This window comes from Sminthopsis crassicaudata, chromosome 4 (genome assembly GCF_048593235.1).
Source record: "Sminthopsis crassicaudata isolate SCR6 chromosome 4, ASM4859323v1, whole genome shotgun sequence".
NCBI lineage: Eukaryota > Metazoa > Chordata > Mammalia > Dasyuromorphia > Dasyuridae > Sminthopsis > Sminthopsis crassicaudata.
Window position 1 is genome coordinate 415,675,199 of NC_133620.1, and position 24,415 is coordinate 415,699,613.

At 31.7% G+C, this 24,415-nt stretch overlaps 1 protein-coding gene and 1 long non-coding RNA gene across 4 annotated transcripts in view; one reads left to right on the plus strand and one right to left on the minus strand.

Moving 5' to 3' along the window:
- SLC35A3 (solute carrier family 35 member A3) overlaps positions 1-17,255 on the plus strand; it is a 52,706-nt gene extending 35,451 nt beyond the window's left edge. For all 3 annotated transcript variants that reach the window (XM_074262784.1, XM_074262782.1, XM_074262783.1), the window contains 4 exons: positions 91-262; positions 2,866-2,984; positions 9,309-9,442; positions 16,276-17,255. In XM_074262784.1, coding sequence (XP_074118885.1) covers positions 91-262; positions 2,866-2,984; positions 9,309-9,442; positions 16,276-16,366 — 516 coding nt within the window. In that variant the 3' untranslated portion in view covers positions 16,367-17,255. The remainder of the gene's footprint in view (positions 1-90; positions 263-2,865; positions 2,985-9,308; positions 9,443-16,275) is intronic.
- The window catches only part of LOC141539694 (uncharacterized), a 30,925-nt gene that overhangs the window by 1,704 nt on the left and 4,806 nt on the right, over positions 1-24,415 (minus strand). The gene's annotated exons all lie outside the window — the stretch shown is intronic.

Here is a 24,415-nt window from a genome sequence, read left to right on the forward strand (position 1 = left end):
TTTTCTTAGGATTTAAGAGTTTAAGTATATGACATGAAAAATGCCACATTTAACTTCCTAATTCTGTTCTGGTTTTTTTCTTTTTTTTAGTGGCCTTCAGATTCTCAAGAATCGACTTCTAAGGAACTCTCAGCAGGTTCTCAATTTGTAGGTCTGATGGCAGTTCTTACAGCATGTTTTTCAAGTGGCTTTGCAGGAGTTTATTTTGAGAAAATTTTAAAAGAAACCAAGCAATCTGTGTGGATTAGAAATATTCAGCTTGGTAAGTCTTTAGTGTGCATTTTTAATGTGCTTTTGAGAAATCGGTTATGTTGTTATACATAAAGAATTAGTATCTACAAAAATATCTATATAAGTATATCTAGCATAGAGCTTCCTGGACAGCATAATTTTGTGGTAATGTTGTTTATGCTTCATCACTAAGCACAACAGTATAGTGTGCTTGAACTAATCACCCATTTTTTTTTTTTTTTTTAACGTTATTCCATTGGAACTAACTGTATTTGGTTATGTTTCAGCTGACATATTTTCTTCTAAAACCAAGTAGCTACATTTTAACAGGATATTTTAAAATTAATGTACCATATCATAAGAAAAATTCCTTCTTCCTTTCCTCTGCTTATCTCTTTTCCCCTTCCTTCTGCCTTTTTTTTTCTTTAAACAAAATACATTTCAAATGTAGGCATGCATCTGAAATGTAAGGCAAGCTATATTTTTTACAAATGGCATGCAAAGAATCATCTTTTTATACTTTGCAGATTACTTTTGCTCTGGAAGGATGAAGCAAAAAATTGAAGTTAGGTAACTTGATAAAACCACTTGTAATTTTTGTTTAAAAAATCTTAATGTGGTGCAGCTAGATAGTGCAGCCTTGAAGTCAGGAGGACCTGAGTTCAAATTTGGCCTCAGACACTTAACACTTCCCTATCTGTGTGACCCTGGGCAAGTCACTTAACCCCAATTGCCTCAGGAAAAAACAAAAAATCTTATATATTTTTTCAAAATATTTTGACCCTTATAGAGAACAAGTTTTGAAGAGCTATAAAATTGAAGGTGTCTTTTTGGGTTTTTGGTTTTTTTGGGTTGTTAAAGAACAGTTACATTTAGATTCATGATAAAAATAAGGCAAATGCCAGCTTGAGAAGACAAAAAAGCTCAGAGAGGAGCTGTCTGGTTTTTTATATGCAATCCTGATCTCTTTTCCTGAATCCCCATTCTCAAGCATTTGTATCTGGGTGCCCCATTGGCATTTCAAACTCAACATATGCAAATGAAAAATCATCTCTGCCCTTTGTGCCCTTGCCGCCTTTTCAGACTTTCCTGTCTCTTTGGAGGGAATACTGTCTTTCTCATCACCCAGATTCATAGGCTTGAAATCAGCCTTCATTTTCCCTTTCCTCTTATCTCCCACATCCAACATTTTTCCAATTTTATTTTGGTCCTTTAGCTTTTCGTGTGCTGTTGTTGTAGCCTTTCAATTGGTATCTGTTTTTCTAGTAGTGTCTCTCCTCCAGTCCCTTTTCTACATATTTATCAAAGGCCCAGATCTCACCGTGTCACTCCTCAGTGGTTCGTCCATTGCTTCTGGGATAAAATACAAATAACTCAGTTTAGCATTTAAAGCCATTCACATTTTTCCTCCAGACTTTTTTTTTTTAGACATTATTTTTTACTTTTTTACATCATAAATAAATACATTTTAGAGCTACTAAGCTAAACTTGACATTTCATTTTCTGCCTTTGTGCATTTGCCTGGCCTGCTTTCTGTGCTTGGGGTGCACTACTCATTTTGGCCTCATGAGAGGGATTGTACTTCCTTCATGGAACCTTTCATTATCCTTCCAGTTACTATTTTTCTCTCCTCTGAGATTACCTTGCATTATGCTTGTGTGCATGGTGTATTCTTCAAAATATAAATTCAGGACAAGGATTATTTGATATTTTTTCTATTTATTATTATTGCCTAACACTGTACATATTGTGCTATTGAAGAGAAAATATTTATTCTCAAAACAAAAAATGAGATTTTCTTAGATTTATGTTAAGGTTTTTAAGTATGTTTTAGATGTTATCGCAAATATTGATCAAAAGTCATTGCTTATTCCTCAGTCCTTCCATAGTCTGACTCATGGGTTCTCTTAATTATTTTTCTCTCTCTCTCTTTTTTTATTTTTTTGAATGGTAAGCTACTCTTGGTAGCAGCTTTTCCAAGGCTGAAAAAATAGATAGTAAGCTTTTTCACTTAGTGAACTCTGTGGTTTTGAATGACATTCTGTTGATTTTCCTACTGTCATCAATCTAGATGTTAACAAAACTCTAAAGAAACAGATTTGTCAGAAATAGATGAATTTCATAGCCCTTTCCAAATTCAGTCCATGAATGTTCCCAGGATTAATTTTGATCTTATACTGGAATTAGCTTTAACTTTGTTTTCTCTGGCTGCATGCTGCTTAGCATTGAACTTCCTAAATAGTTTGAGCTATTTTTAGTTTCTCTTTCACTAATTTTGTCCCTAGATTTTTATTAGATGTTAATTTCAAGAGAGAATAAATAGTTTGCTCTCTAGATAGAGCTTCTCACCAAGATTGATTATTCTTGAAGGAAATAAGCAGCAGTTGTCTAGATAGGACTGAATCCCATATATTTCTTAACATCTAACTCTTTTATTTTGTCTTTATATACCAAGTACCTAGCACTTAGTTAGTGGTCAATAAATGTTGGTTAAACTGAATTGAAAATTGCTATATTTTGTTAACAGTCATCAAATATCATGAAAAAAGGAAAAAATAAACACTCAGTTTTATGATAGGTTGGTATTAAAGCAGTACAAAACAAGTGATTGGACTTTTCTCTTAACTTTTTAAGGTGCTTTTGGGAGCATATTCGGATTAATGGGTGTTTACATTTATGATGGAGAATTAGTATCAAAGAACGGATTTTTTCAGGGATATAACAAACTGACCTGGATAGTTGTTGTTCTTCAGGTAAAGCATTTCAAATACTATATTCACATAGAATAAAAATTTGTTTGTTTGAAGGTCTCAGAGTAAGCCCTGATATTAAAATTATTCCCATCAATGTCTATCATAATGCTTATATATGCTTTCTAAAAGGAAGTTGAGGTACAGTGGAATGAGAGTCAGTGGCCTATAATGTAGTGGAAATTTGAAAATAAAAATCAGTGCTGAGGAAAAGGGAAGGAAGAATATGTAGGGGTGGTAGTAGAAGAGTGAAAAATTTAAGTTGATAAGTTCATCAAAATATTGGAGAAAATTATAAAGAAACTTTCTATTTCCTGAAGTGAACAGCTTTGTCACCTATGAAAATCACCATCAAAAGTAGATTTCAATATTTATGAAAATTGATCATGAGTGTTATTTCATAAGTTTTTCAGTGAGATAGCTTATAATAAAGTTCTAACCAAGATTGGGAAATTAGAAATGGAAGAAATCATATTTCCCACTTATAATACAGTGGTACGTTACACTACTTAAATCTTTGTTTCTATTTTAAAATTAAATATCCAGTTTTTCATATAATAACATAACAACAATAATTAATATCCCTTGGAATTGAGAATTATCATGTACTATATGTGCCCATATAGCCAAGACATTCTATCATAAACTGTACACAGAGAACAAGTATAAGATGGTATGCACTATTTCATATAGAATATGCAGTGCCTGCTTGAGAACTTGAGAACTACACTTAACACTTCCTAGCTGCGTGATCCTGGGCAAGTCACTTAAACCCAGACTCAGAAAAAAAAAAAAGAGAGAGAGAGAGAACTTGTCTGTATCAAATAATGTAAATATACACATATAACTACAACTACCTGAATAGCTGAAAATATTCAGGTCTAAATTATTAATAATTACATTTGCATAAACTGTATGGAAATTATTGAATTAGGTAGTGTTATTGAGAGACAGCTTGCTATAGAAATAATAACAACAATAATAATAAAAATAGAAGAGATATTTATGTATCACTTTAAGGATTGTACAATGCTTTACAGATATCCATTCCTTCTAGCCACCCTACGAGGTAAGTACTACAGGTATTTCATAGATGAGGAAACTGAAGTGCAAAGATATTGATTGCCCCTTGTCTATTGTCTCTCAACCAGTAAGTTCCAATGGGATTTGGATTCAAGAATAGTGGATAATAAAGTTGGAAAGAAGTTGAAATTAGCCTACATATAGACTCTTGAATTAGGCTTAGGAATTTCCATTGAATTCTAAGAAATGGAAAGCCATTGGAATTGTTTGAACAAAAGTAAGAAAGCTGTGCTTAAGGAAATTAATTTGGAATCAGAACTACAGAGTAAAATAGAGGAAGAATTTCTAGGGTAATATTAGGGAGTATAAAGGTAATAGTATTGGAAAGACAAGAAAGAGACATTGCAGAGAAAGACTATATCAGATTGTGGTGATTAACTATCTAAAGAGAAAGGGAAAAAAATCAAAAGATAACATCCGAGTTTGTGTGGATTGCTGGAATAATAACCACAGCTGGTTTTATATGCTGCTTTAATGCTTACAAAGCATCTTAAATCATTATTTAATTTGACATAATGATAATGTTATTTTCAGAAATAGGAAGAGGAAGGAAGTAATTTCAGAGAGATAATGAGGTCAATTTTGGACCCAGCAAGTTTGAAATTTAGACAGGACTTACAGTAGAAACATTTAATAGATAAAGAATGGGAAATACAGATTCTCATCATGTGTATTTGGATAGAGGAAGGCAGCATTTATATAAAAATGATAACTGCAAGCTTTACAATGGATGAAGCATAATAAATCAAGTGAAAAATAAATATTTATGGAAGGTAAAGAGAATTTCTATCCCTCTTGTAAAGTAGTCCAGTGTTCTTCAGTAAGAGAATATCTGGATTTGTTTGCCAGCTCTTAGAGGGCCTAGCTTGTTTAATGCCTGTCCACAGATTTCTGGATTAATTCACTGAAAAAATTTTTATAGTTCTTGGAGCCCTTCTAGAAGAGTGCTTTAAAGCTGCCTTTGGGGAATTTCACTCTTAAAATAAAATTAGAAATGTTGCAGTTCTAAGGAAAATCTTCAAAGAACTGAGAAAAAATTGTGACTGTTTTTAAAGATTTTTGTCTGCCCCTGCAAAGTGGAGAAAAGACTGCATATTGATATTTATCAAGTCTTTTGGGGAGTCAAGTATATGAGACACAAATTAGACAAATTTCTACATATGGTTATTCTTATGGAATGGTGATCTTAGGAAAGACATTTAGTTGAAAATAGTCCCAACATTGGACTACCACATAATACTACAGAGTATGGGGCAGCTCGAAGACACAGAGGAAGGATGTTAGCTTTGAATCAGGGAGATCAGAATTCAAATCTAGTTTCACACACTATATGACTACTTAGCTGTATGATACTGAATAAGTCACCTAATCCTATTTGCCTCTGTTTCCTCATCTGTAAAATGAACTAGAGAAGGAAATGGCAAACTATTCTAGTGTCTTTGTGTCCCCCCCCCCAAAAAAAAAAAAACAACCCAGAAAATCAAGTGGCCCAGAGTTAGATGAATACAACTGAATAGAAGAAGGATATTTAGAAATATAAAAAGAAACAAGAACTCAAAAAACAACTTAAAAATGAACGAATCAATGATAATAGCTTTGTGAGTTGACTGTAAAAATTATGAAAAATGTTATGTCAGTAGGTTTGAAGAAAAGAAGGATTGGGTACACTCAAAAAAGGATACAGCACTTAGAAGATAGAAGAAAAATGGAGGTGTTAAAAACCAAACTTCATACAGGTGATGACATAAATTAGTTAGATCATAGCCAAATGTACAGAGAAAAAGGATTGTACGTTAGTTTTCTTATTTAGATTAGAATGTATATTTATGAATTCCTGTACAATTTACTTTTTCTGACTTGGGAAGAGACTCAGTGTCTCTCATTCAGTATCCATATCAAGCCCAGACAGAATCTAAACATTATGTAAAACATAAACATAAATTCAGATCATTAGCCAAATGGAATTTCTGCCAAAAAATGTACAGGCAAAGTGGAACCAAAAATTATTTCATAAGACAAAAACAATGGTAGAATAGAAACTAAGGTGAAATATGTGTATTTCTTTTTTTTTTTTTCTAGATATACGAGTTCTCCTTTCACCCTTTTAGGGTATTGAACATCCCAGCGACTCTTCAGATTTAGGGAAATATCAGGAATGTTACTCTTTTGAGCAAGTGACTGAAGGAGAGCAGATATTTTAGGGGAAAGTCTCTAAAGTGAACATGGATTTTACTATACTGAGTAGGAGAGTTGCTATGTGCCTAGGTGCAGCTTCAATGGGTACGACATGCCATAGTTCAAAAAAAGAATTTTTTTTTAAAGCAGTGAGCAGCCAAAATGGTGAAAAGCTTCAAAAGCATTCCTTTGAGGCTTAAAGGAACTGCAGGTATTTAACATAGAAAAGACTGAAGACCACATCAGCTGTCTGTTAGCATTTGAAGTGTTACCATATGGAAGAGGAATTAGAATTGTTGCCCAACTAACAACAATGAATGGAAATTTGAGAAAGATAATTTTAGGTTTAGAATGGATGTTTGAGAAGAGGTTGTTTTAGGCTTAGGTTAAGAAAAACTTCCTGATTATTGGATTTTTTTTGAAAACACAGTGAGTGGCTTTTGAGGCGGTGAGTTCCCTTCACTGAAGGTCTTAAAGCAAAGACTGAAGGAGCACTTCTCTGATTTGCTGTTTAGGGGACTCTTGCTCTGATATCATTTGGACCAGTTGGCCTTTGAGGAATTGCTGAGTCTGTCATATCAAGATAGAGAATAGAAATAGAAGAAAAGGCCTTAAATGGAAAAGTCTTCAATCTCAATAGATTGAGGAAGAAGCCTGTGAGAGATAATAGAAAAGAATCAGTTACAGAAGTAGAAAGAGAACCCAACAGAGAAAATTATCAGACTGGTCATGACTTCAGAAAACTGAATGTTTCAATACACTTCCTGCCTCTTGGTAAAGAAGTGATAGCTTGGAGTTTTCAAATCTGACTAATGAGTTGGTTTGTTTTGTTTGCTTTGTTGTTGTTGTTGTTGTTGTTGTTGTTGTTGTTGTTGTTGTTGTTGTTGTTTGTCACACTGGAGGACTTCTCCAAAAAAGGGAGAAAGAGTTAGTGGAAGGTGAAAGATGAAAAAAAGGAAAAGAAAATAGTAAATAGGTAATAAGTATGGAGGAAAAAAAGTTCAGAAGGGGATCCTAATCAGAAAAGTTTTGTTACTACCTAGTTAAATTTAATATATGCTTAAAATGGGATGTTGTATTTGTTGATTATATTATATTCTACATTGTATGAATACATTCATGATGAAAAAGAACAGTTTTTAATGTTTAACATGATTGCATATGTATAATCTATATTAATTTGCTTGCTATCTTGGGGAAAAAAAGGAGGGAGGGGAAAAATTTGGAACTCAAAATCTTATAAAAAAGTGAATGTTGAAAACTTTTTACATATAAGATGGAAAAAATAAAATTCTATTTATGCTAAAAAGAGAATAGTTTCAAGGAGATAGTATTATAAAATAGTAAAGGACTGAGTGAATGGTATTGAGTTTGGTAATTAGAAGATTATGGTTTGCTTGGAATGTGCATTTTTAGTAGTGTCAAAAGGGAAGACAGATTTCTAAGTGTTACTCACCTATCCTTTGAACCTCCACTAGAAATATTTTGTTAATCAAGTTATGTATATAAAGGTATCCATGGTTTTCAGTGGGGGCATATGAACAGAAATCCATATGTATAGGTTATTTTGATTTCAGCAGTTTTATGAAAGATTTTTTTTTTTTAAACAGAACCAGGTAGACTCAGTTATTTGGCCAGGGCTTAGCTGTATGTATAGTCAGGAATTTCAAGTGGTTAGGCCCTGCCAGCCCTTTAGATAAACACATTATACTACGCATCTTGAGCTACATTTGTCTTATGAACTTCTCAGTCTGTGAGCCCACTAGATTAACAAGAAGACCGTGCTATTGAGAGCCAGGTGGCTGTAGATTCTATCTACAAATTAATGGAAATGATTAATCGGGAGACTGAGTACAAGAGTACATAGCTGCCAGAATTCTTTAATTACTATTGGAAAAAATAACCACTCCTAGGCAGCAATGTTATCTTTAATTTCAAAGGACAGCATACTAATGAACACTTTTGATAGTAGGTAAATGGGTCAACTAATTGTTTTAAAATGATTTACAGTGTGAATTTTTTTTCATCCTCTAGGTCAAAGCTTCTTAAACTATGGGTCCAGATCCCATATGGGATCGTGCTATTGAACGTGGGGTTGTAAAATTATGATTTATTATCAATCAGTGTTTGGTTGTATACTTGTTTTATATACCTATATAACAAAGATTGCATTAAAATTTCTCAGTTGAAAAGGGGTTGCAATTGGAAAAAGTTTAAGAAGCCCTACCTTAGGTAATACAAATTAAATACTATTTTGATTAAGGAATGATGATAAGAATTCTATTAAAACTATTTGTAAAGTTTTAGTACAGAAAGCTGCCCTAAATTATTATGTAGAAATTTTATTTTTATCATAACATCAGAGGTTGAGTTAGAAGTAGCCTTAAATATCACCTAATTCTTCAGTCCCACTCGTTTTAGAAATAACTGACTAGCCCAGTGTGTCAGAGGTTAGAAGTAAGTATCTCATCGGATTTGAATCTGGGTTCTCTATCTCACAATCCAGGGCTCTTTCCAGTGTAATAATAATAGCAACAAATGTTTATATAGTTTTTTACAGTTTTGTTTACTTAGCTCTTCACATATATTATTTTATTTAATCCTGATACCAATCTTTTATGTACTATTAATGATCTTCATTTTATAGACAAGGAAACTGAGAGGTTAAATGACTTTCCCAGGATTGTCTGGCTAATAAGTGTGTGAAGCAAGAACTCAGTTTCCAGACTCCAAAAGTTGTCGACTCCTCTATAGTAATGTGTGTGTCTATATGGTTTTTAAGACATTTATTGAAAAAAATTTCAAATCAGTCATAACAGATATTGTTTGAAACAAGTTGTCTGTTGATTTTTGTTTCTAAAGAGTTTTTTTTTTTTTTTAATTCTGTGTGGGGATTTAAAATCCTATAATAACCATTAATCCTAAGATTTATATTATGTTAAAAAGAAAATATTGTAGAAAAGTTGAAAATTACCATCAGTTGAAAGAGTTCCTTTATTTCAGAGTGAAATCACTTTGTTTTCAAGAGTGAAATTGTCTCTAAAAGTAACCATTTTTGACCTTTTGCAGGCACTTGGAGGCCTTGTCATAGCTGCTGTTATTAAGTATGCAGATAATATTTTAAAAGGATTTGCAACATCTTTGTCTATAATATTATCAACACTAATCTCCTATTTTTGGCTGCAAGATTTTGTTCCAACCAGGTAAATGAATTATTTTTTATCATTTAGATGTGCCTTACTAGCAAATTGAGTATATTTCCTGTTTTAGTAAAGTAAGATCAATTGCTATACTGTCAACTACAAATGATATCACTCAGTATATATCAGTGAGATATTACTATGTGCTTACTATGTGCTATGTACTGCTCAATATTTGTTAAACAGAAAAGATCTATAAAACATGTCTTTACCTGCAAGAAACTCTTTGAGGTATAGCTGGGGATGAAAATTAAGACATTAATTAAGCAATTAGATATCAAATTATGTAGTACTTTCCAGTCATTAATTTGGCAAAAATAAATATAAATGGTAAAATCCAAAGTTGGTGGACCTAGAAATATGGTCTAGAAAGAAATCTGGAAAGGTTATAGAGCAAGGACCTAGAGAGGAATGAAATATATTTTAAAAGTTACCAGATTGATTATATATCCTTTGATATAATATTTCCTTTATTGAGAATATGTCTAAAGGAAATAATTTAAAAGAGCTAAATATTCCACTTGACTAAAAATTTGTTCTGCTATTACAGCAAAAATTGGAAACAACACAAATTCCCAATAGGAACATATTTCTGAAACTGAGTTTACTTCACCCACCACACATTTTTTATATAACCTCATCTGGTCCTTGATCTGAACCCTATCACATTCCCCATAGGCAGTCTCAAAATTTCCCATTTTCCTTCTACTCCATGCTCAGTTCATTCCTATTCACACTTACAACAGGTCACTTAAACTCCTATTTTACTAAGAAAGTTGAAACCATACATGGTAAACTCCTTAGTTTCTTCCCTTCCCCATTTTTTATAGGGTATCTTTAATTTCTCTTGATTAATACCTCTTAGAAGAGGTATCTTTAATTCCTTAATAAAGTTCCAGCTAATGCTATTCAGTAGATATTTATTAAGGGCAAAGTATGTGCTAGTCATAGTCCTAAGTACTGGAGATGAAAAAAGCAGAAAAGCACTCCTACTGTCCTTAAGGAGCTTATAATTGAAAGGGATTCAGACCATGCAAACAAATAGGTACAAAGCAACCTATAGAGAGGAAAAATATGAAATAAAGGAGAGATTAGGGAAGGCTTCCTGTAGAAAATGGAATTTTAGTAGGCCTTAAAGGAAGCCAGGGAGATCAGCAAGAGAAGGAAGGGTATTCCAAACATGGGAGGAATAGTATCCCATAACACCACCCCTTATTCTTTTCCCTCTTTTTGCTTCCAGAAAGACTTTGTTCTAGCATCTGTCCTCTTACTTGTATTTTCAATTTCTTTTTTTCCATTAGGTTTTTGAAAAGAGAACATGTGTGTGGAAGATTAGGGATGACTTTGTTGAGGCAAACCTCGAGAGGATTTCTAAGGGCAGAAAAAAGAATGGTCCCAACATTTCTAAGAGTGCATGGGTGCAAAGGTCTATAAACCATGAGATTCTGTATTTCCCCATGCCTCTTTTACCTGTTTGAGTATTAAACTATATAAAAGCAAGGTTCTAAAAGAAAGGGGTATCCCAGATTGTCAGGGAAGATCCAAGATCCACTTTATTAGAAGACCATGGAAACTTTAAAAAGTGTCATTGGTGCAGGGGAAAAAAAATATAGATGCAGTAGAGGGCAGGATGACATCAAGAAACACAGTTTGATTTGGCAAAATTGAAAAAGATGTGAAGGGAAATAATGTAAAGTACTACTAGAATAGTAAGTAGGTTTGGGATTATGTTGAGGTCCTTAACTGCCAGACTACAGAATTGTTTGTTTCTTTCTGAGAGTAATGGATCATTTAAGTTTTTTGAGCAAGAGTGACCTGTTGAAACCTTGAAAAATTTATCTATATCTAATGTCTCTTCATTATTTCCTGCTGAGTCCTTTATACTTTTTTGTCTGTGTTTTTTCCTCACTACTTTACTAAAATGTTTCTTTCAAAAGTTACAAATGACTTCCTAGTAATCCAATCCAAATGGCTTTTTTTCCCATTGCTTAACTTTGTATCACTCTCAATTTTTCTTTAAATACTCCTAGTTTCTTCCTAGCCCTTTAATGTAGATGTTATTTAATTATCTTATTGTGCCTTCTTCTTTTTCTCTCATTTATTTATAGTTTGTTATATCTTTTCATTTAACAATTCCATTCACTTCACTATTCAGCTTAATACCAAAGTCTTTATTTCCAACCTTTTACCTCTCTGTAAGGAATCTAGTCCTGGATTTCCAGCTGCCTTCAGCACATCTCCACCTGGTTGTCTGATGGGCACATCATACTCTATCATTGTTTTGATTGTATTTTGTATCCCTTCTAATCTCTCTGTATTTTTAAATGTTTCATTTGTACTTTTTTTCTCGCTTCTCTCCTTTTTTGTACATTACTGTAATATCCAATATCCCCATCTCTACCTACCAACAAACTTTCTCTTTCTCTTCATATGTAAATAAAAACTTTCCTTTATAACAAAAGTATCTTCAAACAAAGCAATTTCTTTTTCTTTTTTGGCGAAGCAGTTGGGATTAATTGACTTGTTCAGGGTCAGACAGCTACTAACTGTTAAGTGTTGAGGCCAGGTTTGTGTTTAGATCTTCCAGACTCCAAGGCTGGTGTGATATTTAACTGCCCCTTAAGTTGTTCAAAGTTGTATTCTTTTACAGTGTTGTGATCATTGTTTGTTGTCCTAGTTTCATTCATTTTACTCTCATTCAAGTCTTCTCATGTTTCTCTGCATTCTTTTTATCTTACCTTATAGCCAGAGTCATCAAACATTCTATTGGCCTTGTTTCACTTGTGACTCCCAGCTGTGAGCTAAGAATGGTGTTCACATTTTTTAATGATTGAAAAAAATCAAAATGAGAATATTTTGTGACACAGAAAGATTACATGAAATTCACATTTAAATGTCCATAACAGTTTTGCTTATGTATTGTTTATGGCTGTTTTTGTAGAATTAAATAGCTATAACAGTTGTTTTCCTTGCACACTGAAAAATCATAGTGCTAGAGTTATCACTCAGCACTTTCTGTTGCTACATGTGTTGCTGTACAGTGAGGTTTTTTTTTTTTTAATTACCATTATATAACTATAATATCAACACAAGTGGAAAAAAAGGTTTTATGATTTTTTTTGAGTTCATGTCTTGTAAGGGGCTGAAACTCTTTGAGTTAATGCACTGAGGTGGGACAATCAAGCATTTGAGGCTAATTACTGATTGGACAACACTATAAGAATATGCTTGGAAAATGGCCCTTCCCACTATCCTGTACTGGCCCAATTGTTTGGCGTATACAGAGAATTGTGGGAGGAACTAGGAGGTACAGGGAGACTAGCCAGGGTCACTTCTGTGAGAGAGGTCACAGAGATCCTACACGTCCACTCTCTTCACTTCTACCACTAAAGACCTAGAATAAAGACTTTTGCTTATCCTGACTCCAGGGTGCCAACGCAGTCACCACAATGTCCTAAATTTAAAATTTTCTGAGTGAGAACTGTTGTAAATTACCATTATTATTTTTAAAATTTTATTGAAGTTTTCCATTTCTTTCATTATCATAGTATACCATGTATTTCTCCCCATTATTTTCCTCTCTTTGTCCTTTGTGACAAATAGAATTTTTTAAGAGAAAAGAAAAAATGTTTTGAGAAAATCTGAAAATTTGTATAATATGTAATACCTGTGAACTCACAGCTCTACTGAGGGGTAGGTTAGAAGTATCTTTTCATGTCTTTTCATTTGATTCTCGAAGGATCTTTATGATTTTGTTACATTTATTTTTAATTTTTGGTGTGTTGCACTTTTCATCTACATTCTTATAGTCACTGTGCATATGGTTTTTTTGTCTCTGTTCACTTTACCCTGCAGTAGGTTGTGGAGATCTTTTTATGCTTTCCGTATTCATCATATGCATCTTTCTTACAGCACAATAATATCCCATTATATTAATGTACCATTATTTGATAATCCATTCCCCAATCAAGGGGCATCTACTTTGATTCCAATTTTTAGCTATTACAAAAAATAAATATTTTGTAGTATTTGCTGCTTAACTACTGTTATTATTTATTATATATTATTATACATAATGTTATGTTATATGCAAATATTAATTAGCATTGGAAATTTGTTTTTTCTGCAGATTTGGTAATGTTTCTTTATTCAACTTAAAATTACAAGACAAAACAGTGGTTGTTATATTGTTATGTTGTGGTAAATCAAATTTGATGACAGCTAACATTTAAATCACAATAATGTCAAACTGCTTTATGTAGTACTTATGCTGTCAGAGTTCAAACAAAAAGAGAGTTCCCCATTCCCAGACAGGTTTGCAGATGATATATTTTCTAAATTCATCCTACAGTTCCATCTGCATATTTTGGACCTGTCCATAGAAGTGTAAGAGAAATTTCCATGTTTCAAATTCTATTTAACTATGCAGTTGATGAGCTTTCTCCATAACCTGCACTTGGAATTGATTAATGTACAGTATAATGACATGATAAAAATTAAAAGCCAATTATCAAGAGAAGACTGTAGTAGATTTCTAAAATACCTTTCAAGAAATGAATATGCTCAATTAAAATCATATTCTCCTGGAGTGAGCATTTGGTAGTATATATCAATGACTAAATATATTTTCAAAGATAAAATATATAAAATTTCATTACAGATCAGCATGAACAGATAGTTTTTTCAATCGATTATGATAATTGGGAAGCACTGACTTCCAATAAAGTAAAATGCTATCCTTCTCCAAAATAATTACATTATTTTCACTAGTAGATGTATATTATAAAAATTGCAGTCAATTATTATATTTTGAAGTTTCTCAATGGAATTTTTGTTTTGTTTTGTTTTGTTTTTGTTATATAAGCATCTAAAAAATATGTTTACTTTTGTCTCTTGGCTGAGATAACCTAAAATATTTACTGACTCTTTCCAGAAAAAGTTTTGTCAACTCCTGCCTTATAGCACAATAATATTCCATGACATAAAAATGTAATTCATGCATCACAGTTTGTTGAATCATTTCTCAGTTGTTGGTTAGGTTTTGTTTCCTGCAATTTAATATTATAAATAATGACCCTATAAACATTTTTATACATTTGAATATTTTCTTGCAATTAGCATCTTCTTTATGCTATAACCCTTGTATCAGAATTTCTGGTTCAAAAGGTATGAACAATTTGATAATTTCTCTTTTTTTTCTGAATATTTGAACCACTTTACAACCCAAGTTAACTAAGGCCAGGATAATTTAAATGAATATTAAGTTCACTGAAGCAGGAAATGGGACAAAAAAATGAAACACTGAGCCAATTACAGTAATAATAGAAGAAGGGGAATATCTAAGAAGTTAGTAGATAACTGAAAAGGATAGGGAGAAGTTGACATAGTCTGTTATTGTTAATTTTTTAAAAATTTTTTAAACTTGGCTCTCTCAAAAAATGAACCAATGTAGAGTAAGTCTCTCTAAGCACCTTGATACTTTAGACCTGTGATCTCCTACATTATCTCCTACATACTTTTATCATTCTTCCCATATACTACTTTCTCTAGAATTCTTGCTATTTCATCGATGGCCTTAAGAGTGCATAGACAATACCTTTGTTATCCCTTACTCATGATACATTATTGGCCTAACATCTTTAGATTATCAGAGTAATCTTTACATAATGCCTTATAATTTAGATTATTTAAACTTTTGAATAATATACATTTTAACAAAAATTTAAAAATAAATTTGCTTTTTCCTTCTTTATCTGTTTATAAAGTTTACTTGTATTTTTTTTTAACATAGTAGAACTCAAATATATGTTGTTATTTATATTCTATTAACACTACACTACTGAAATTATGTTAGTCTTTATAAATTGACCTAATTTCAGTAGTGTTGTGCCTCAGGGAGCAGGAAGGCCTGTGAAGAGAGAGACTTGGGAATGGCAGGTCTATGGAGCAGTCAGAATTTGATACATAGTCATTAGTTTTGTAGTTTTGTTATCTTATATGGGCATGGTTCATGGTATCCACAAAACAATTACAGTGATGACATTAAGGATCACTGATCACAGATCACAATAGTAGATATAATGATAATGGAAAAAGATTGAAATATTTTGAGAATTACTAAAATATGACAGACATAATGTGAGTACATGCTGTTAGAAAATACCACTAATACAGGGTTGCCACAAAACTTTTACTTTTCAAGAAACACAATATCTGCAATGTACAATAAAGTAAAGCACAGTGAAAAAGGTATGTCTTTATATAATGGAATAACATTCTAGAGGACTTAGTGAGAGACAAATAGAGTAGTGGATAGAACTTGAAATGTATGGATGAGAGTATGGAACAGGGAATATATTTATGGTCTTTGTAACTGTAAAGTGCTATGTGAAGTGAGCTAATCTTCCATATAGTTCAGGATAATAAAGATTTGGGATGTAGCTGAAGTAGAAATGTAGTGAAAAGGAAAAACTTCCTCAATAGGCATAGTTTAATGAATGTGCCAATATTACAAAATTTTCTTGGTTAATTGCTTTTAACTCTTAAAGCATGTTTTACATTTTTCCTATGACTTTTGTGTAGAAGTCTTATCTTTTTTCATCTTATTTTTAAACAATGCAAAGTAAAAGTTTGATAAATCGTTCACTTATTTATTTATTTTTTTAAACAATTAAACCAAAGATATGTTAATGAGAGACACAAAGTAATTTTTTAATTCTTGCTACTGGAAAAAAATTCTAATAGTAATGCAGTCCTTTTTTAATTTAAAAAGGTGGGAAACATTTGTGACATAACTAATTTCTTTTTTTCCTTGTTTTGTTTTGTTTTTTATTTAGTGTCTTTTTCCTTGGAGCCCTCCTTGTAATAGCAGCTACTTTCCTATATGGCTATGATCCGAAACCTGCAGGAAATCCTACAAAGGCCTAATTATTTTTTGAAACTTGTTTCTCAGGATTGTTCAAGTATTAAGATTCTCAAACATCATTCACATTCAGAGGATGTCAACATAAATTCTGTGAGAGATCATCAGACTGAGTCTGATCATGATTGTTTAAATGATTCAAAGTCACAAAGATTTAGAAACTGTAAGAAGGTTGTTACAGGTGGAAGTGAAATACCTAGTGCATCCACAAGTAAAAACTTGAAAGAAAAAATAGCTTTCCAATGACTAGTATCAGAAATGTTTACAACTTGAACTCTGAAGTTAACGAAAAAGGTTTTTACAATATTGATTGCTGCAGAAATGTCCTATGCACTCTTTACAAGAGCACATGACAACATTTGTCAGATATAAATTTTTGCAAATCAAATCTATTTAATCTTAGTAAATGTTTTTAATTTGCTATTTGTGTATAGATAGATTACACTGAATATAATTCATTATTCTGTAATTAAGATTACAATTAGCTATTTCTTATTAAAGCTGTGAAGAAATTGAAGTATGATTTGAAAAAAAAGTTTTCACATATCCAAGATTTTTATATTTATAAAGAAATTACTAAAAAATTTGAATTCTGTTATTTGTTAAACTCTATAAAATTGATAATATTATGGGTCTGATTTAATATCTGAAGGGGAAAATTTATATGTAAAGTTCTCTGTGTAATGATAGATATAATCAAATACAAACTGTAGGTGAAGTTTGGATCTTGGTTTCTTTTTAATTTTTTTTCTTATAAATTAGATCTTTTAATGTTACTTTCAATTTTATCTGTGTGTGATTGTTTCCTTTAAAGTTTTAAATGTAACTTAAGATGAAGTCAATGCTTAAACTATGTAATGGTTTGTAAAAATATATAATTGTTCATGTCCACTCTATTTGGAGTCATTATGGACTATCATGTATATATTATATCTTATACTCAATATAATCTCAATCTATGACAGCTTCTTTAAGGCTGTAACAGTAAAGATATTTTTAGTTTGAATATCAGTAAGTTGGTTTCAAAATGATTTCTAGAACTATTTTAGATAGCCATTATATTGTTTAAAATAATATAGTAAGTTTAGGAGGCAGCTAGGTGGTGCAGTGGATAGAGCACCAGCCTTGAATTCAGGAGGACCCGAGTTCAAATTTGGTCTCAGACACTTAACACTGCCTAGCTGTGTGACTCTGGGCAAGTCACTTAACCCCAGCCTCAGGGGGAAAAAAAATAATAATATAGTAAGTTTAAATTCAGGGTTCCCAAACAAAATTTTTTAAGCCCACCATCTAAAAAAGTGCCCTTCCTGTGTACTTAGTTGAAGGGAATATTACTTTTATATAGATTCCAAGCACTGCATGCGGCTGCTTGGACAAAAGCTCTTATTCATTTCTTTGTGTGTATAATACATGAATGTGTGTTTGTATATATGTATACATGTATACAAACATGTGTAAAAATGGTTTTGTGTATTAAAGTAGTGTATGTATGTATATATGTGTTTTATATATATATATATATATATATATATATATATATATATATATACACATTATATATATATATTTGTGTATATATAACTACACAAAAGCACCTGCTTTAAAGTAACACCATTTCTTTGATAAGTTCTTTTGAACATTGAAGTGGAATATTTTGGTATAAGCCATTTTAATAATTTTTGATGAGGTTAAAGTGTCATAAATGATTAGTTAAAAACCTTACAAAGTTATCATATTTGGTTAATTCAGTTGTGGACAAAATTAGTTTTATATTTTAGCTTGTTCTCTATATAATGTACTTTAAAAAAACATGTAACATTCTAGTTTTTAAAAAAATTTTGCATAAACAACTCAAAAATTCAGTAGTCACCTATTCTGGGTAGTTTTTTTTTTTTTTTTAAATAAGGTTCATAAGTTTTATGTTTAAAATTATGGCATTCTTAATGCATTTAGACTATTTCTGAGTCAGCCTACTGTCAAATTTCTTTGAAAATACTTAGTACTCTTCTGTGTTCATAAATCAGGAGTCCACTCCTACCTCTTCTGTTTCAATTCTTTACAAATATGTTAAATTACAAAACACTTGGAATCTTTGTAGTAGGTATTGCAAACTGGTCCTTGTGTGGCCAGGATTCCTGGGCCCATACTAATCTCCTTTGAGAGTTGTTAAAATGTTAACAATTTGGGATGTTTTCTTAGTGTGCTACAAAAATCTGGCCCAATTGAAATTCAAATTCTTGGGTTACATAGGAACTTTGATACATAAAATTGCAGCTAAAGTTTACTTTTAAAATGTAGTCTAGGTATCTAAATAGTAATATTCAGTGTGCTTTCTTACTTAGCCATTTGATACTGTGTGACTTGTTTCTTATATTAATGGTTTGAAAAGTAATACTACTAAAGTTTTAGTATGTGATTAGTTTAATGTCATGCTCCCAGTGACTAAAAACTTAAAATTATTCAAGTATTCAAGCAAGTATATTAGAACAGGCTAGTTTCAGGAAGTAAATATTATTCTAAGCAATGTAGTATAGCAGAATGAGTGAGGAGAACTGAGTTCTTGTCCACCTGTGCTACTGATTCACTTTATGACCACGAACAAATCACTTCTCTAGGTATTATCATTATCTATTAACATTAGAGTGTTGGCCTATGAAGTTCTTTCCAGCTCTAATATTCTATGATCAGTAACATAATTATTTTCAAAAGTAACTATTCTGTGGAAAGAGAATTTACATTTTACATTTCTTGCAATTAAGAAAATGTTTATTCTTAGACATTATATTATCTAATTTATGCTTTGTGTTTAGAGGGAAGTATATTAGAATGTATAATTTGAAAAGGACCACTGGAGTTACAGACTGACTTTTATCATTGGCTAATATGACATTTTCATAACAGTTTTTAGATAACTTGACAAGATTTATCACCATAGTCTTGTCTGTTAATCATGTGATTAAAAAATTAACAATTCTATGACTGACATAGGATTTTGACACCAAAGTAACTCTAGCATTTTAAGAAATTTAGGCTTTTGCACCTCTCAGCTACTTTTTATTCACTGAAAATAAGCCATTTTATAGGGATATGTGCCAATAGCTAGCAAAATATGATAAATGAAGTGTATTGTGTCCAATTTCAAACTGGATGAAAAGTTTAAAATATAAAGAATGGATTTACCAACAGAATAGTAATACATTCAATTGTTTTAAGAGTACCATAGGTATGAATTTTTGAAGATTTTTTTTTTTAATGTTAAAATCTGTATTACCAGGACGAGTGAGCAGTGGTTTGCATTTCTAGTTATTTTAAGTGGGAGAAAACTTGAAAGCCAATTTAGACCCTGGACAGAAATATAGGGGGAAAGGATCTTTCAATCAAAAGGCTGCCCCTACAGATTTCAGAAATTGTGCTGTACTGAGTTTAAGATATGATTTTTATTACCTTTATGAACTTACAAACCTTTCAGATGAAGTATTTTTTTAGACTTTAAAAATGTTATTGTATTTGCTTCCAATGTAGGTATTGTTTTTGAGAAACAGGGTTTATTTTTGTCTGAACATCATCTTTTAATTTAAATTTTCATTGTCATGACAGTATTTATTTTACATCATGAATGTGTGCTTTTCAATAGAAAGCCTTCTAGAAGTTGTTTATGTTTGTAAGTCACTTTAAGAACTTCCATAATGTAGCATATTTAATAATAAATATAGGACCAAAAGAAGCATCTTTTACAGATATGGTCCTGTGTGCCTTGCTTACCAAATACCTAACTTCTGGAGGTTGTTACTGTAATTCACAATTATGGATATGTGATAATAATATCAGGAATTTTTAAATTGTTATTTCTCAATTGAATTTTTTTTTTTTTTAATTCTGTAGCCACAAGTATTCATTAAATCTATTTTGTGATACAGGAAATTAAATGTGCTGTGCAGGTAATTGATAACCAGTATATATTGGAGTGAAAGTGCAACACTATTACTCATCATTGAGTACTTTGAAACTTTAAAAATGAAGTACAAACCAGATTACTGTTATAGTTTCTTGTTCAAGTAACATTTTGTTGAAAATTTTTGCCCTTAAATATTTGGATCTTTTGTTGTGTTTCCATGTTTTATTTGCTTAGATATCTTTTGGTTTGGGGAACAATATGTAATTTTTTTATATTTAAACTTTTATGGACAAAATTCAAAAATTGTACAATGGATCTTTTTTATGTCATGTTTTGGATTGATAAATATTTCAAAATTTTTCAGTATCTAATTACCACCTATTTGTTTAATGAGTTTTATTTGAATTTAGGCATAGTTTATTATTGAAATTGTGACCCTGCTTACCAATATATATGAACTTGAATGTAAATTAAAATTTTCCTCTTTTAATATCAATGATAAATTACTGGTCATCCTGTTACTCAAGACATTATTACTATTAGCTCACATATAAATCCATATTTTGCCTCATCAGCTATAACTCCTGTTTAAATTACTGTGAATTTCTCTACTTGTACATGCAATGACAGAAAACTTAGATTTTCTGCAAGATGATCAGTCTGCTAGAAGTTAATTCCATTATTCAATGGAAATCATGTGCTCTATTTTCTTTATAATTTATTTCATGTATTATGACAAGTGCAATTCAAGAATCATTTAAAAATATCTAAATGTAGAAGATTTTTTGACTTTTTTATAAAATTGATGTAATCTGAGATAAATCATTTAAATTTTTTAATGTTTAACTTGTGCAATTCTTCTATACATATTTCCACATTATCATGCTGCACAAGAAAAATCAGATCCAAAAGTGAGAATGAAAACAAAAAGCAATTAAACCACAACAAAAAAGTGAAAATACTATGTTGTGGTCCACATTCATTCACCATAATCCTCTCTCTGGATTTAGATGGCTCTCCTCACCACAAGTCAATGAGGTTGGCCTAAATCACCTCATTGTTGAAAAAAGCCACATCCATTAGAGTTAATAATCACACTATCTTCTTATTGCTGTGTACAAGGTTCTCTTGGTTTTACTCATTTTACTTAACAACAGTTTCTGTAAATTTCTCCAGGCCTTTATGAAATCACCTTGATGATCCTTTTTTTACAGAACAATAATATTCCATAACATTCATATATCATAATTTGTTAAGCCATTCCTCAACTGATTGGTTCCTCAACTCGATTTCCAGTTTCTTGCCACTACAAAAAGGGATGGTATAAACAGTTTTGCACATATGGTTGCTGGAACTCTGTCTTCCCAGAAATCAGCTGGAGTCAGGATCACTAAACATCTTTATTCTTGATCTTTTACAGTCAAGATCAGGGGGTTAGGCCTAGCTACCTCACACACACCTTCCTCCCTCAAACGCCAGGAGAGACTGAGTCAGCTTCTTCGTCTCACTTCCTCTTCCTCCTCCTACTCCTCCCACACATGTCACTCCCCCCTCTTTGTCCCACCAATCAAGTCAGCACAGAACAGCTGGGGGGAGGGTCAACCTTCAAACAAGTTAATAGGGAACTGTCCAATTGGCAATTAGTCTCAAGTGCTTCATTATCCAAGTGCATTGCTCAGTTCTAGCCCTTTACATATGGTTTCTTTTCCTTTTTCTTTATGATCTCTTTGGGATGCAGACCCAGTAGAGGTATTACTGGATCTAAATCACTTAAATTGTAAAAAAAAAATATTTCAAAGGATTGGCTTTAATATAAATTTCATTTGGTTTCTCTAATGAAAAAAATTATAAAATATTTTAGTATTATTTTTCCTTGATTTTCAACAGCATTTAAGTTTACAGAATACCATTATTCTAGTATTGTTAGTGCCTATTGTAAATGCAAATATAGTATGTAAATTAGTTTACAGTCACTACTTGTCCATCTACAAAACTCTCATTGGCAAATGGTATCTGCATTATCATATCAGTCTTTATTATAGCTCTCGAAAATGAACTGAAATCAAATTTCAGCACTAGTAAGCCATTCTAGAGGAGAAAATAACATACTGAAAATATGCCTTGCATTTACCTGAATTCAAGTTTTTAAAGGTTTTCCCCCCCTTAGAGTGTCCATATGTTTTTGAATTCTTTCCCTTCAAGACCATACAGATCAAACTTATCATTTGTTAGCAGTTTCAAAACTTCACAGTAAGAGAAGTTTCAAAAATTTTGTTAAATATTTCTAAGCCCCATCTCTAAGAACTTTAAAAATACCAGTTTTGATCATTGCTGACAACGGAACATATAAAGCACTAGTATTCATCTTTCTGATAATCAATAACTACTTATGCTTTTAAAAATGATCTTGTTATTTTAAATAATTAAGTTTAGTCAAAAATCTTTACCTTGTCCTAAAACAGCTTTACTTACACACATACACACACACGCTCAGACACACACAATCAAAAATTAAAAACTGATTTTTAAATCTGCAAATGATCATCATTAGACATTTATTCTTAATTAACATAAATAAGATAAATTAGTATATAATACAATTGTTAAGTTCATTCTAGCTTCACAGGTCATTGTTAGTGTACAATTTTCTACATTCATAAGGTAAGCCAAAATTAAATTTAGATATTCCATTTTAAGTAAAAAATCTATCCATTGAAGTTCTTTTCTCTGGTGTATGCTACAGGAGCCATTGATTTGGATGCTTGAATCCTGAGGAAACTGGAAACCTCAAAGAACTATTGTCAAGGTACTGCCAGAAGAAGCCTAGATTTCTATTGTTCTCTGGTAGATCATTTGTTATTTGAATCCTTCAAACAAAGGCTAGGTGACCATATAGGTTTTGTTTTTTTGCTTTTTTTCCAGATATAGTTTAGACTGGCTGTCTACTTAGTTAATTTCCATCTTTTGAGATTCTCAAATTTTACCACTCAAGGATGCCAGTAAGTTAAGGGTTCATACAAAATAATTACTGTTCAGTTGAGCCATTTTCTAGTCACATACAACATTATGCTTATTGACAACTATATCTTTATCTAAGTCTTCAATAAAACTGTTAAATAGCATGTAGTTCTGATTACAGATCTAAGTTGATAGCTCCTAACATAATTCTTGATTATTTATTGTTAAATCTACTAATTTGTCTGAGATCTTTCCATTTTATTCACAAATTTTGCATGAAAGACTGCCAAAACTTGCTAAAATCCAGATATACCACATCTGCAGTATTCACCTGGTCATTCGGTTATTCTAGCATTCCACATGTCAAAAAAGGAGATGAGGTTAGTCAGAAATATTTTATATTCTTGATGTAGCACTTATGGTTCTTTGTCATTACTCCTCCTCATTATAAATGCTCAAACTCTCCCTTTAATAATAAAGTTTCGAACAGTTGTTTTGGGGGAAAGGTTCTTTGGGGTTACATAATTGTTATTACAGGGTACAGAATAAAGGGTGGTTTTATGTTGCCTTTGTCAGATTGTAATTGTAGTATTTCATTAGCTACATTTTAGAAAGGACTTTGAGAAATTGGAAGGTGATTATAAAAATGCCTTAAGGACAGTATGCAGTGCTTAACATAAAAATAACCCCCACACACATACACATATATATCACTTAATCAACTTTGTTGGGGAAGTAGATCAAGAAGTGTTATACTCATTTTATAGTTAAAATCTGAGAGGGTTAGTATTCCCTACAGTAGATTTCCCAGCTCTAGGTCCAGTATTCTTCCCACTGCACCTTCCATCTCTTATTAAGCACATAATAAATATTTGTAGAATGAACAAATGGATGCAAATCAGTTCAATTACTAAAGCAACAGGAATCATTGTATTTCTGCCATATGAAATCTAGTCACTAAATCAATTCTGCTTTAAATCTTCCATAGGGTAAGTTCTTTTGGAGCAGAGACTATAGAACTTAAATCTTAAAGCCTTATATAAATAAAAAGTGTCAAAAATTTTCTGTCCCTGATAACTCTGAAAGACCAGAGTTTAGATTCCCAATTAACCCAAGTTTCTATTTGTAAATATTGAAGGAAACAAATTTCTTTCTGAAATACTCTTGTAGGAGCAGCTAGGAGGTGCAGGAGATAGAGCAC